The 14979-nt window shown below is 37.7% G+C and overlaps 2 protein-coding genes across 3 annotated transcripts in view; one reads left to right on the forward strand and one right to left on the reverse strand.

Annotated features, from left to right (window-relative positions):
* The window catches only part of jupa (junction plakoglobin a), a 30349-nt gene extending 24816 nt beyond the window's left edge, over positions 1-5533 (forward strand). Inside the window, exons 11-16 of one of the 2 annotated variants that reach the window (XM_084100447.1) lie at positions 908-1027; positions 1169-1319; positions 1856-1977; positions 2815-2854; positions 3009-3163; positions 3275-5533. In XM_084100447.1, the coding sequence (XP_083956573.1) occupies positions 908-1027; positions 1169-1319; positions 1856-1977; positions 2815-2854; positions 3009-3160 (585 nt within the window). In that variant the 3' untranslated portion in view covers positions 3161-3163; positions 3275-5533. The remainder of the gene's footprint in view (positions 1-907; positions 1028-1168; positions 1320-1855; positions 1978-2814; positions 2855-3008; positions 3164-3274) is intronic. The other variant, XM_084100448.1, reaches the window with a different exon arrangement.
* A 230-nt stretch (positions 5534-5763) lies between these two features.
* On the reverse strand, positions 5764-12745 carry cdc6 (cell division cycle 6 homolog). The gene is made up of 12 exons (XM_084100452.1): positions 12626-12745; positions 11754-12015; positions 11384-11653; positions 11104-11303; positions 10403-10557; positions 10151-10257; positions 8826-8965; positions 8639-8739; positions 8483-8553; positions 7246-7418; positions 6270-6410; positions 5764-6161 (listed from the first exon to the last, which is right to left on the reverse strand). Exons 2-12 carry the CDS (start codon positions 11992-11994, stop codon positions 6072-6074), a joined length of 1689 nt encoding a protein of 562 aa, XP_083956578.1. The 5' UTR covers positions 11995-12015; positions 12626-12745; the 3' UTR covers positions 5764-6071.
* Between the last annotated feature and the right edge of the window lie 2234 nt (positions 12746-14979).

Raw genomic sequence — 14979 nt, forward strand, 5'->3', positions numbered from 1 at the left:
ATTTTTAATTATCCAACACATCCAGCATTCGACTAACTCTTGAGACATGAATCTGTGTACATACTGACTGTTTTTTTTCATGACATTGTGTAGTTAAAAAAAAAAAATCACATTAAAATATTTTCTAATTATTATAATCTTTTCTTAAAAGTACTAAACAAATCTAAATATTTGAGAACAATCAAAAACAGATTTTTTTTTTAATTCTTTACAATTCCCATCATTACACACTTGTACAATGTACATTGTACAGTGACTACTGTTTCACATAATTTAGCAGACACTTTTATCCAAAGCCACGTACAAATGAGGAGAGCAATAGAAGCAATAAAACTAACAATAAGGCAACAATATGCAAGTGCTGTGCCAAGTCCTAGGTTTAAGGGCTTAAACCTCCTAATGTTGTACCAGGCAAATCTGCAGTACCAGGCAGTTCTAGCAATGTGGTCTGTGAAGTTCAACTGATCATCAATTACAACTCCAAAGGTCCTGGGTGGGGTTATGGTTGACGAACCTAGCTGAATGAAGAAGTTGTGATGGAGTGTTGGGTTGGCTGGGACCACAAGCAGCTCTGTCTTCGCAAGGTTTAGTTGAAGGTGGTGGTCATTCATCCAGCAAGGAATGTCAGTCAGCCAGGCTGAAATGCGAGCAGCTACCGCTGGATCATCTGGTTAGAAGACAGGTAGAGTTGTGTGTCATCAGCATAGCAGTGATAGGAAAAACCATATCTCTGAATGAGAGATCGCAGTGATGACATGTAGATGGGGAAGAGAAGTGGTCCAAGCACTGAGCCCTGAGGCACCCCCATAGCTAGATGTTGCGACTTAGACACCTCACTTGTCACTTAATTAATTAAATTACTCTTTTTTTTTTTTTCTTTTTTTTTCTCTCTCTCTCTCTCTCTCAGGATGGGGTGAGAATGGAAGAGATCGTGGAAGGCAGCACTGGTGCTCTGCATATCCTGGCCAGAGATCATACGAACAAAGCCACCATTGCCAGCATGGACACCATTCCTCTGTTTGTTCAGGTAACTCTTACACCTTTCCATCAATATACTATGTTGTGGCCGTTTTTATGGGTGTGTATGAGAGCGCGTTTGTATGTAGCCTTTGCCCTCAGTCTAACATGCTCAGTGTATATAATAGACATCTGTTTTCTGTCCCTGCAGCTGTTGTATTCTCCATTGGATAACGTCAAGCGTGTGGCAACTGGTGTTCTGTGTGAACTGGCTCTTGATAAACAGTCGGCTGAGATCATTGATGCGGAAGGAGCCTGTGCACCTCTCATGGAGCTCCTCCATTCCAGCAACGAAGGAATTGGTGAGTGAGAGAGAAACATCAGAGAAACAAGCGAAACCAGATTGATTATGAGGTTAGCAATACCAAAGCATGGTAGATTTCATCTTCAGCATAGTACTCGAGTACTGTACGCTCATAGACCGATTTTTCTCTCGCACATGCTCCTAGAATTTTTGGGATCTAATTAGTTTGTCCACAAGCTGTCAACACTGACCTGGGCCATTGTTTCACAGTCGAAAAAGAAACTAAGGACTAAGGAGACGGGACAACAACACACTCTTGTGTGAGGGGATAAAGATAATCACGCATCTCTAGTTTAAACAAGTACAACAACATTTTTATCACTCATAACTTCTGGAGAGAAGTTATGAAACTTTGTATGAAAGTATGAAACTTTCTAGTGTACACGTTTCAAGGGCCTGTGTTTGCGCATGCTGTCAAATAGAGTATACTTCAAAAGTCTATGCATTCGGCTGTACGTACACACTGAGAGTTTGCTTCAAATCTGAAGTATACTTTGGGGTTAAGCGTGTAACAAAGCGTGTTTTTTCTTTCAGCCACCTATGCCGCTGCTGTTCTCTTCCGAATTTCTGAGGACAAAAACCCTGACTATAAGAAACGAGTATCAGTGGAGCTCACACACTCGCTCTTCAAACATGACCCTGCTGCTTGGGAGATGGTGAGTTTGCCCCCTAGTGGTGTAGAGGTTTTTAACATTTTAACAATTTTCTTCCGTAATGTGACATACAGTATTTCAGAGTGAAACAGGATATTCAAAAAGAAAAACAAAGATAGACCTTATTTTATCATATTTGCTCTTGAAAAGTGGTCTTTATAGTAGTGACCACATTTGTGAAATTGGAACAAGGGACATTTCTTACTTCAGTGGACAAAATATCATTGAGATCTTACTTGCTATTATATATGAATTAAAACAATGGGGGCAATTCATTTTTGTGTGCAATTTGTTGTGGGTTAAAAATACTATATTAATTATGATATTTGTGGATATAAACTGACCCTAACTTGTTTTAATACAATTAACCAAAAATTCTAATTATGGAAAATAGTAGATAGTAACAATTGCAAATCGCAAACTGATCAAAACATTATTATAGTATAACAAAATTATAAATTTAAACATACACATTACAAAAATAAATTAAAATAAATTATATATATATATATATATATATATATATATATGTATATATGTGTGTGTGTATGTATGTATGTATTTAACAAATATTTAACAAATATTTGTAACCATTGTATTTAACAATTGCTTTTAATGCTTACATTTCACAAACTGTGAATATCCCCTGTTAATTTATGCTTGTGCTTTTGTAAGTAGATATTTAATATCCCTAATTATGCTTATTATTTTGCATTTTTATTTGATTACAGTATTGATTACATGGAAATATGGTGATTCAAATCACAACAAAAGAGATCATTTATCAGAAATATGTACATAAGGAGCAGGTTTTTTAACAATGTCCTTGTTACATCTTAGGCACACACCCCCATGATGGATCCTGGCCTTCCAGAGGACGGTTAGTATATCATCTCACCTTGATTTACCAGCTACTTATCTCTACGACTGTCAGGTTTATCTATAAAGATTTGAACCACCTTGTTGGTTTTTGAGAGACTATAGCATTGTGCAGATGGCTAACCTTTTGCAGTCTTGTGCCTTGTCTCGTAAAGATCTCGACGGCTACGGCCCCCCCGGAGGATATCAAGTATACAATGATGGCATGCATATGGATGGCATTCCTCTAGATCCAGAAATGCAAGATGAATATGTGCATGGCATGCCTTACAACTCCATGGCCAGAACCTACCATGATAACTATTAACAGGTCAGTACTATTCAAATACACTAGTTGTCATTCAAATATTCAAATAAGATTGGACTTACCTGCTGAAGTCTGTAACTGCATTCAATTGAGTGTTTTCTTTTTATTTCACAGCCTGACGATGAGTTGAGCTCCACTAAAAGAGGATTATAAAAAATACACTAGACAGAAACTCCCAGCTGACTTTTTTTTTTTTTTTTTTTTTTTTTTTCATAGCTGGGTGCCTGTGGTCCATTTCTCAGTTAACACACACTGACACTGCTGTAATATATGCAATTCTCGCTGTGCTGGGAGAGGCAGAATCGAGCAACTTTACCCTGCATTTATAAAAGGATGACAGCATGTTGCATTTTACATGTCTTTTTGTAGAAAATGTTATATTTTAGTGTTTCTTATGGGTGCATTAATACTTTGTTGGTAAGAGGAATGGTTAACTATGCCAAAGAGATTTTATTCAAATATTTTATAATGATAATCACGTTGCTTTTTATAGTTTAAAGATTTTGGAAAATGCGATCAATGATTTAGACTTGCGATCTCACAATAACTGACCTGAGGTCAGCTTTATGGCTTCGTTCACAGTGGTTTTAGTCAGACGGGTTGATCGGAGCTGATCAGAAATCAGCGTTAGTGAGTTGAAATGCCCTGGAATGTTGATTTTCTACAGCGCTTGGATCTCAGTGCAGTGCATTATCTTTCCTCCCTTAACTGAGACTGTCGAATACTGGAGTTCTTTTGAACTTTTCCCACTTGTTTTTTTTTTTTCACTCCATATATGTGTTATGCTGAAACTGTCTTAATGTATCGACAAGGAAATACTGATTTTGTTTGTCTTGCAATGCATTGTGTATGGAGATTTTTCTTATTATCATTTGCGTGATGAATAAATGCTGTGCTGATTAAAAGGGACTAATGTTTAACTAAACGATTAAACCGTGTTATAAAAAACTAGCTCCACATTTGTTCATATATTAACTGACAAAGGGATTCTTTGTAGCATTTTTACATCATACTTTGTCCAAAAAAAGAAATAAAATCATGTTATCTAATGCTTTGTGACTGGGATGTTGAAATTGTTTAAGTGTGAACACTAGTGAGATCATTTCATAACACTGTAACAAAACTTTATTGGGATTCAGAGATGATTTTCCAGCTGAATATCTATTACAGTATGCAACATAAATGAAAGAGTGCAGAGACCAGATACAGAAAAAAAAATTAATTACAAAATTTCATAGTAGATGAAAAGCACTAAAGAAGAAAAGTTCAAATACCAAAAAATGTAATATGAACTCGGTATTCAACACAATACAGTAAACTGTTAATTACAGTACAGTAAAAAATAAATTACGCATATCTACACCTTTAGCCAAATTTCATAACGGTACTACAGCAGTTTCTTGGTCTTCTGGCAAAAGACTTTCTCTTAGGTAGTCATTTCTCAGTTCTGCAAAAATACAGTACTACAAAAAAATGGCTACACATTTGAGTTTACTGTACATAGTACTAATAGTGCTCCTATTTATATTATTCTGAGATTCTGATTGGTGTATCATCAGTTTTGCAGTGTTTTTAAGACTCGAACAGTCAACTGATCCTTGTAGTGCTAGGAAAATGATCCTCATGAACTGGAAATTAAGGAACACTGTACATATTGCATCTTGGAAGAACTTACTAATAGATTGCGTCTCCATGGAAAACCTGTCCACTTCCATCCAAAACAATACACTATACTTTTACTCCTCTTGGTCATCTCTAATCACCTTCCTATATTCATGAATCCGCTGACCTTCTTTACCTGGAAACTAACCATAACTATATAATTATCTCCTTCTAGGGATGGGAAGAGGAAACAACACTGATCAATACTGAACCTAGTTAAATACATGTATAGATTCGGGATCCTGCATTCCTTCACCCTGGATTTCTTGCCTTGGGCTGGTTCTGCATTGTGCATTGATTCATACGTTTGTTAGGATATGACAATATTTGGCCGAGATACAACTATTTGAAAATCTGGAATAACCCTAACCCTAACCTAACCCTAATTTTGACCCATACATTGTATCGTTGGCTATTGCCACAAATATACCTGTGCGACTTGTGACTGGTTTTGTGATCCAGTCACATATCGTGTTAAAATCGTCAAGGTAAAACCTGTGTAAAATGAGGGTATTTTTGTGTAGTTTTGCAGCAATCATTAAAAAGTTGAAATATGTGAAAACAGGTGTTAAACTCTTATGAAATGTCTGTTTTAAGAACTGAATGAATGGTTTGGGAGTTTGCACCAGCAGAATCAGTTATAGTGTTTGCAACTGAGAAAAAAAACCCTGTAAATTCTTTAATTGATTTAATAAAAATATTGAATCTTGATTTGCTGACCAATCTTTTGGCTTCTCATCTTTAGTGAAGGCTGGACCCTAAAGATGGACACTGGAAATTGGAATTAAAAAAAGGAATTGTTTAATATACACAAACTACATAAGCATGCAAAGGCTCCAAGTTTAACTCTACAGGGAGGAACAGTCCAGAAAATAATTTGTTTTAAAGTGTGCCATACTTCAAATGGTTTAGATCAGTAAATAAATGACTCAAGATCAAACTCATGTACATTCTGCTTTATTAAAAGTGTATCCCACCCAAAAAAAAACATTACAACGCTGATGTACAAAATAAAATAGAAGGCGATATCTTCTGTTTGGAAGCATCAAAGAAGAATGACACTTCAAAAGGCAGGTAAAACGTTTGACACAAACATACTAAAATGACATTAAGCCTTTTGGATCAAATCATCCCCCTTCAAAACAGCACATCTCGTTTTAATGAAGACTTTCACAGCTCATCAATATAAAATATTTAAAGGAATGAGGAAATAAAGAAAATACTAAAAAAGTTAAAACTCTTGTGTAGATTATGGCAGACCAGCCGCTAATATGCTACCAAGGAGAGTCCGATCCTTCAAAGCGTTTTCCACATCTCGCTCTTCAATCTTCAGGGAGATCTAGGAAAGAAAAAAATAAATAAATTTAGAACCCTCATTAAATTGTAACGAATTGAAGTATTGATTACTTTATGATTCCAAAGCCATACTATTCATAAATGCTCTTACTTTAATCAGCCGAGCTTCTTTGGCCTTTTTGAGAATGAGGATTCCTCTGCTCTCCAGCAGACTGCAGAGAGACAGACACTCCGTCTGTCCGACTCCTCCAACCTGCCTCTGCTTACACAGCTTACTGTACACTTCACACAGCTGGAGAAACAGACACAGGGTTACCAACACTTCTTCAATGTAGTCTGAACATTTACACTTAAACGGGTAGTTCACCCAAAAAATATCCTGGCTCTTCCAAGCTTTACAATGGGTTTTCCACGCTTTTTTTTTTTAAAGCTCCAAAAAGTGCATCCATCCATCATAAAAGTAATCCATACTGCTCCGGGGGGTTAATAAAGGCCTTCTGAAGCGTTTTTGTAAGAAAAATATCCTTATTTAAAACTTTATAAATTATAAATCACTGGCTTCTGTACGCAAGTCTCGTTCCGGCAGAAGAGTGAACTCTGACCCGACGCATGACGAACTGATGAACGCAAGAAGCGCAGAGGATAGAGCAAAACAAAACACCGGTTACGGATTAGAAGTCTAAAACGAGAATTTTAAAGAGAAATGTCAGAGGAGCTTGAGTTACTCCTACATCATACGCCTGGAACTTGACTCTCTCGTTAGCACACGGACAGACGTTACCGGAAGCTAGTGATTTAAAGTTTATGAAGTTATAATTATGGATTTTTCTTACAAAAACGCATTGCTTCGCTTCAGAGGGCCTTTATTAACCCCCTGGATTACTTTTACAATGGATGGATGTTCTTTTTTTTGAGATAAAAAAAAGGTACCATTCACTCACATTATAATGCTTGGAAGATCCAGGACATTTTTAATATAACTCCAATAGTGTTTGGCTGAAAGAAGAAAAATCATATACACTTAGGATGGCTTGGGGGTGAGAACATTATGGGATAATTTTCATTTTTGGGTGAACTAACCCTTTCAGTTATGGTGTTTGGAAACGATTGATCAAACTTTGACTCACCTTGCCCAACTGGACCTCTTTGCACTTGCCGTTACGGATGATCAGAAGCAGACAGCAGACCAGAAGTTTCTGCTGCAAAGGGAAACTCTCACCGTCCCTGCTGCTGGATGCCATGCGGTCGCCATACACCTCAGACAAAACCCGTGCCACTTGAGGAACGCTCACACGCGACACTGAGAAACAAGAGACAAATCCCTCGTTATTTCATTTTCTTTCTAAATAATGCTGGAATGATTATCACTAGTGATGTGAGAAACTAAGCTTGAACCAATTGCTTCACAAAATGATTCGGTTTCGAATGGCTCGAAATGAGACACGCTGGTGACGCCTGCTGGTCAGAATGGTGTAAATGCAGCAAAACCTATTGCAAATGTTTTATTGAAAGTGTAAATCTATTAAATGCTAAAAACCAGTCAGGCCACTGAGAGACTTAACTACAATGCTTATTTTTAATTATATTAATTAATTATTTCATTATATCATTAAAATGTCTACAAATGTATATATATAAAAAAAAAAGGCAAAAACCATATAGACACTGGTTCCGCTGGTTCACAGATATCATCGTCCTCTAGTTGCGAACCATAGGAATTTTAAAACATTCATGACATAAAGCAGCCTTATTTTACTGAGCTCATGTAATTTTAACAGTTTGATACACACTCCGAACCAGTGGTTCAAAACAAATAATTTGCAAAGGTTTCAAAGCTTCATGAATCAGTGTTTTGAAAACGCCCATTACATAGTAACTATGTAGCTGAACTAGCCACACTTTGCCTAATTTGGTAATATTTGTATAATAATAGACAATCTACTGTATTTCCCAGAATATAAATTGCTTCTATTATCTGAAAAGTCCCATGACTTATGTTTTGTGTGCCTGACGTTAATTGCATACAAGTTGCTTTGGAATATATGCAAAGTGTGCATATTCGGCTTTTTTTGTAAAGCATATTTCCTACAAAATTTTCTTATTTTTCCCATTCTATTCTGAATACAGTTCTGCTGTGAATTTAAGGATTTGTTTTGGAATGAGGGGAACAAAAACTGTTTAATTTCTGTAAACATTTCATTTTATTTACCAGTGTTTTATATCATTTCTGAATAGAACTACTTGTGACTACATCTAGTTATCTAGTTAATATAACTAGATGCGACTTGTGTTTTTCTTCCTTTCAACAATGATTATAGTCTGGTGCGACTTATTTTGCACTACATCTTGTACAGTAATTCATACCTTTAGGGCTAACCGCCGGTTCGGATGTCGTTTTAGACCTGTCATCCGCTTCCACAATCTCCACAGCCCTCCTGAAGGATAGACAGATGTGTGAGAACCTCACAAAACTATCCGTCACACTTGTGATGGAGATTCAGCAGTAGAGCCTGCTCTTACCTGCAGATGTCGAGTGCTTTGCGAGCATCTCCTGACACCGCTGAGACTTTCCTGGCACAGAACTGAACCGCCGCGGCATCCAGAACACCTTCACCTGATACCTAAACGCACAAACACGCCAATGTATTATTACCTCAGAATGCGAGACTGGATAAGAGCAAGTAACAAAATATGCAAGTATGCATACTTGTGTGAGTCGGTCTTGGACGATTGCATTGAGCTCCTCACGACTGTAGGGAGGAAAGTTGAGCAGTTTGGGTCTGCAATGTGGTTTTGCCTGGAGTCTAGGCAGGATACGGTCCGTCAGGTCCAATGCATTAGCAATACCTAAGGGGTCAAAGTTCACATGTCAGCAGACATTCAATACGATCCGCTTTTTATAGAAGAACATTAGTAGAAATCAAGTCTGTTATTAAAGATGCAGTAAGTGATTTCTGAGAAACGCTGTTGAAAATGGATCGGACCAACGGCTGCAAGTATGACAACATGCAACCAATCAGCAGAAGGGGCGTTTACACTCATGATGGGGTGGGGATAGAGTGAGCTAGATGGAGGTTTGAAGAAAGACTTTAGAAAGAGAGATGGTTGAGAGACATTCCAAAAGAGAAAAAGTCAGAGGAATATGACAGGAAAAAGAAGGGTTATGATCAGGCAAGAGTTTTAAGCTGCGCTCACACTACAAACGACTTTGTCGCTGCATGTTGCCAGTGGCGGGCGGTTAAGTCGCCAGTGGGCGTTCCCACTACTGGTTGCCTAGTAATGTTTGTGAGTGACATTCACGGATGTTACTCCATGTTGCAGAACAAATCCGTTTTCTTGCCGCTACAAACAAACATTTTGGAAGGAAAGTCTAAACGCTCTTCATTTGCATAAAGTTAAACAGATCTCAACTTTATCGTCACTAGACACGCCCCATCCAGTCACCAATGGTCGCTGGTGTCGCCGGAAATCGGCCGCTCTCCATTGAAATTAATGGTATCGTGTCGCTTGTAGTGTGAACGCAGCTTTAGGACCCACGTTAATATTAGAAAAGCTTTCCATGGCTGGAGAGACCTAAGTGGAAAGGCATGAAAATGGACACAGAGGATGCGTTGTTTCTGCTCCATATGCGAGTAACATTGGTTTTGCCATGTTTCACAGAACAGATATATACTGTGGTTCTAATGTTAGCTAATAACAGGACAGTTTTGAGTGGCATTGTGAGCTGGTGTGCTGCTGGCAACTAACAACCAACTTTTGCTTGTATATACTCTTGTGTACGGCATTTACATTTTTTTGTCCTTCCTTGTCATTTGTTTATCACCTTCTCTTTTTTTGTGAAGTATTGTTTTGCGTTGCTTCAGCTATGATAAAAAAGACATTTTGGGGGTAAAGCAATGAAGGGAGGGGTGTGTTTGTTTGGGTTGATTTCAAATATCAACAGTTTCTCAGAAATCACTTACTGCACCTTTAATGTCCACAATTATATGTTATAACAATATATGTTATATATATATATAATAACAATCTTACCAATGAGACAAACACGAGATTTGGGCAGGTAAGGCCACTCAAAGATCGTGTAGAGAACCTCCTGAGACTTGCTGTCCAACTGGTCCATCTCATCGAGAACCAAAAGCCTATTGCACACACACACACAAAACAAAAAACAAAAACAAAAAACACCACAATAAGAATTAATTCACATGAACAAGACCTACAAACTAGGCTAAAAACCTGAAACAATTCATGCAAATTGCACTGTCTGAATGCAAGCTGACTTACACAGTGGGCCCAGAGCTGGTCAGGTGTTTCTCCAGCCGAGCCTCACTGTTGCCCTTGGGAACCCCCAGTCTCTCTCCAAGCAATGGAAAGATGGCATGAGAGCTGCGCAAATTCATACAGTTGATGAGCACAGTCTGAACTCCTTTCAACAGAGCCTGGAAACAGAAGAGAGGTCAGGTGACTTCAATTAAAAAAATATATAAATAAACATAAGCACAGTTGTTTCTTGCTATAATTTCATGTTTCACAATTTCACATATCAGACAGACATTGCTCTGCCTTGTAAAATTAAAGCAGATATACACTACCATTCAAACTTTTTTGTTTTTAAAAATTTAAAAACAAATTTTTAAATAATTTTTAAAATGTAACTTATTCCTGTGATGGCAAAGCTGAATTTTCAGCATCATTACTCCAGTCTTCAGTGTCACACAACCCTTCAGAAATCAATCTAATATGCTGATTTGCTGATCAAGAAACATTTCTTATTATTCAATCAATAGACGCGTTTTTTCCCCCAATGCTCTTTAATGAGTAGAAAGTTCAAAAGAAGAGCATTTAATAGAAATGTAGGTCTTTTGAATCAATTTAATGCATCATTAAAAAAGCATTCTTACTGACCCCAAACTTTTGAATGGTAGAGTAAATTAAAATATAATGCTTTTTGATTTGCATATGCCCATATTTTCTCTTGAGCTCACCTTTTGTTCCTGGAGGACACAGTTTAGACAGGCAGTCTTGCCTGTGCCAGGAGCTCCAGAGATATAGAGGCTGGAGGGTTTTTCTGCCACTACATGGTTCTCCAGGAAGGAGACAATGGCAGCTCTCTCTGCCTCGCGAGAGAGAAGACGTTCGGGCACTGCAGTGTGAAGAGCCTGCTTTATGCTCTGATAACCCGATTCTACAGGGATAACCACATAGATCAATTATCAAGTGTCAAAAATATGTGACATCAATTTTAATATAAATATTAAAACTTACTTTTGACAGGAAACAGTCGAGTGACAGGGATCTTTCCCTCTGTACGGGAGATCGGGTTGATACAGGGGGTCTCATGCAGCCGTTTTGGCGATGGACGAGAAATGGGAGACAGGGGGATTTTCGGTGAGGACGGGGTGGGACGTGGAGGTGAGGAGAAGACCGGTGTGTTCTCATTGAAGGACAGTTTACGAGGGGAGCACAGAGGAGCGCAGCGCTGCTTAGGCGGAGAGCCAAGCATAGAAGGTAAGAGGTTACATCCGTTTTCATCACCTGAAACACAAACAAGAGCTCATAAATAAAAGATAAAGCACACCACATTACTATAAGTACAGCAACCAAGATGGTCGTTTAAAGGTGATGATTTAAACACCTGTGCGTTTCCGGGGGCTCAGGGGCAGCCGCTCAGACAGAGAGGTGCTTTTCAACACAGAGTTTCTGGGAGACTGACAGGCGCCAAGCGAATCCCCCACATTTGTCTTTCTAGGGGACAGAGGGGTGGCCTGGACATCCACCGCGTTCTCGGAGGAGCTTTTAGGTCGAGAACCCAACCTGGAAGACTTCCTTCTAGGGAACTGAAGGGTGGGCTGATTCTGTGAGCGGGTGCTGGGCATTTTTAAAACCAGGAAGCAGATCTGTAAAGAAAAGCACAATGATATTGTGACACAATTGATACACAATTGCCATTTATTCAGTGACAGCTTTCCCATTTTGATTTTAGAACATCTGTTACATCAAAACTGTACTTTGAGGAGAAAACAGGGAAATCGTGAGGAATTTAGCAAGTAAGTGTTGTTTTTCCTGTAGACTCTGGGGTGTGAGTGATTAACAAAGACATCCGAACATAAAACCTGCTGGGGGTGTTTAGTATAATAGCATCAAGTCTTACACAGATCTAATTATTTTTTGTTCCGAATCACACTGATCAAAGATCACAAATGTTCCTTCCATTTGGCGGTTTTGGTCCTTTACTTTGCTTACGCACACAATGCTTCCTATCAGCTCTAATTCACTACTATGCAAAAATAAGTACAATTTAAAAATTAAAAAGGTGTGTTTGTTGCAGATCAAAACACGTGCACGTCTCCGACAAATACTGTAAACTGAATGAGAATAGTTTCTGTCGTGTCATTTGGCGCCAAGCTGTTTGTTCAAGCGCTGAACATCACTGAATAAAAGTAGTTTATTAAAAGAAACTACAACAATCTCTTAAGGACTAAAGAATTAACATATTGAATTTCTTACCTGATTAAAGTTGAAATTGACAATCGCTGCAATAATTTTCTCTTGTAAGTCTCAATGCTCCTCACCACACTAACCCGCCGTCAAACTAGCGCCAAATGTGTTGTTGTGACCTCCTCCTCTAAACAGCTGAGGCGCCGGCGTGTGACGTTGATCCGTGACAACGCATTTCATTGGCTGCCCAAGTTCCTCTTGTTTTAAGGAGCCAATAGGATTCTTCTTAGTCCCTTCCCCCACTGACTTGACTGTAAAGGCGCGTATATTGTATCTTTGTTGGTATTTTGGCGGAAAGAATTTCCCGGGAAATATTAAGAAGGTTTTAAACTGCAGTTTTGAAATGTTGCATAAAGAGAAGGCAAGTATTCCACCATCATATTTTTACACTCTTATAAATTTGTTTTAACTCATGGTGGTATTTTACCATTTTGTATCGTTTTATCAAATCTCAAAAAAACTTAAAAGGTTGGACGTGTTTTGAATTGGAGTAACGTTACTAAGTGCTGTTCAAAAGTACCATTCTAATATGACATATATAATATACATACATACATACATACATACATATATATATATATATATATATATATATATATATATATATATATATATATATATATATATAGGCTATTTTATGCGTTTTATGGGGTTTACATTTTTTATTTATTTTTTCTTGACCATGGAACACATAATTTAAATTATCTATTTATTAAGATTGAAATCTCATCTTAAGTTATAGGCTACATTTCTTCATTATCATAGGCATGGTGACAATAACAACCACTTTCATTAAGAATATGGGCCGCCTATATATGATATGTAGTGTAATTCAGCTGTATTTCTTTTACTGGGATTCTGTTTGATTTGACATTCATTAATAAATGATTCTACTGAACTGTCAAGATATCTCATTTTGTGTTTTAGCCTACATTAAGGGCAGTTTTAAAAAAATAAAATAATAATAATGTCAAGATGTGCATTAAAAACTAAAAAATACAATGTTTTTATTTATTTCCCTGAATAATAGTCAAGTCACTTAAATAACGCTTTATACAAAACATTGTTTCAATGCAGCTTTACAGTGATAACAGGAAAATCTGTTCAGTGTTGATTTAGAATTGAAAGAATTTTCATTTTTTAAACAGTATAGATGATTTTTGTGTTAATGCAGCTGTTTCGCATATTCATTAATCCAAATGTGTATGACAGTCAGCCCATAAATCCATAAGAATTATGCATGGATGCTAGCTTTGGTGTTGCCACCGCTCAAAGTCCTCATGCCACCCTATAAATAATTTTCTAACTATTAATTATTTATCTTTTAATAGAGGACATTTTGAGCCAATATGAAATCAGCAGAATGCTTGGCCAGGGAAGATTGGCCACTGTCTATGACGGGAGGCGCTTGGAGGTGGCGGTAAAAATTTGGAAGCGGTAAAAAACATGGAATACATCACCATTGTAAGTAGACTACACTTGCTATGTTTTTTCACATTGTTAAACTTAAAACATGTAAACAATATGGATATGGACTAAAAGCACCTTCATCTAACAATCATAAAAATGATCTTTCTAGCCTGGTCATCCTTCACTCGTTCCAATAGAGGTAGGTCTATTAATTCTTGTTAATAAGGGCCCCAACACTCCAGAGATCATTCAGCTGCTGGACTGGCAGGACAAGCATGACCGCTACATCATGGTCTTGGAACGCTTCTCACCTTGCGAAGGTCTGATAGATTTTTTGGATCGTCACAAAGACACCTTTAGTGAGGACATTGCAAAGTTTATAATGCTGAAGGCACTGTGCGCCGCTTACACATGCTGTGTCCGTGGAGTGCTTCACTCCGACATTAAGATGGAGAACCCGCTGATCAATCCAGAAACATTCGAGGTCAAACTGATTGACATTGGATGCGGGGATCTCCTGAAGGAATCCGCTTATGATCGATTCTGTGGGATGTATTATAACTCAAACCTGTAGTTTAGGACTTCAATTCTAGTGACAAGCTAAAGTATATCCTAACCAGACAAGGTAAAGGTACTTGTAGTTTTCCCTTTAAAGAGATTGTTCACCCAAAAATGAAAATTCTGTTATAATTTACTCACCCTTATGTTGTTCCAAACCTGTACAAAAGACACAAAAGAAGATATTTTGAAGAATGTTGGTAACCAGACAGTTGATGGACCCCATTGACTTCCAGGGTATTTTTTTACCTACTATGGAAGTCAGTGGCTATCGTCAACTGTCTGGTTACCAACATTCTTCAAAATATCTTCCTTTGTGCTCAACAGAAGAAAAAAACTCATACAGGAATAAAATAAGGGTGAGTAAATGATGACAGAATTTTCATTTTTGGGTG

The sequence above is a fragment of the Abramis brama genome (assembly GCF_963993115.1).
Source record: "Abramis brama genome assembly, chromosome: 23".
NCBI lineage: Eukaryota > Metazoa > Chordata > Actinopteri > Cypriniformes > Leuciscidae > Abramis > Abramis brama.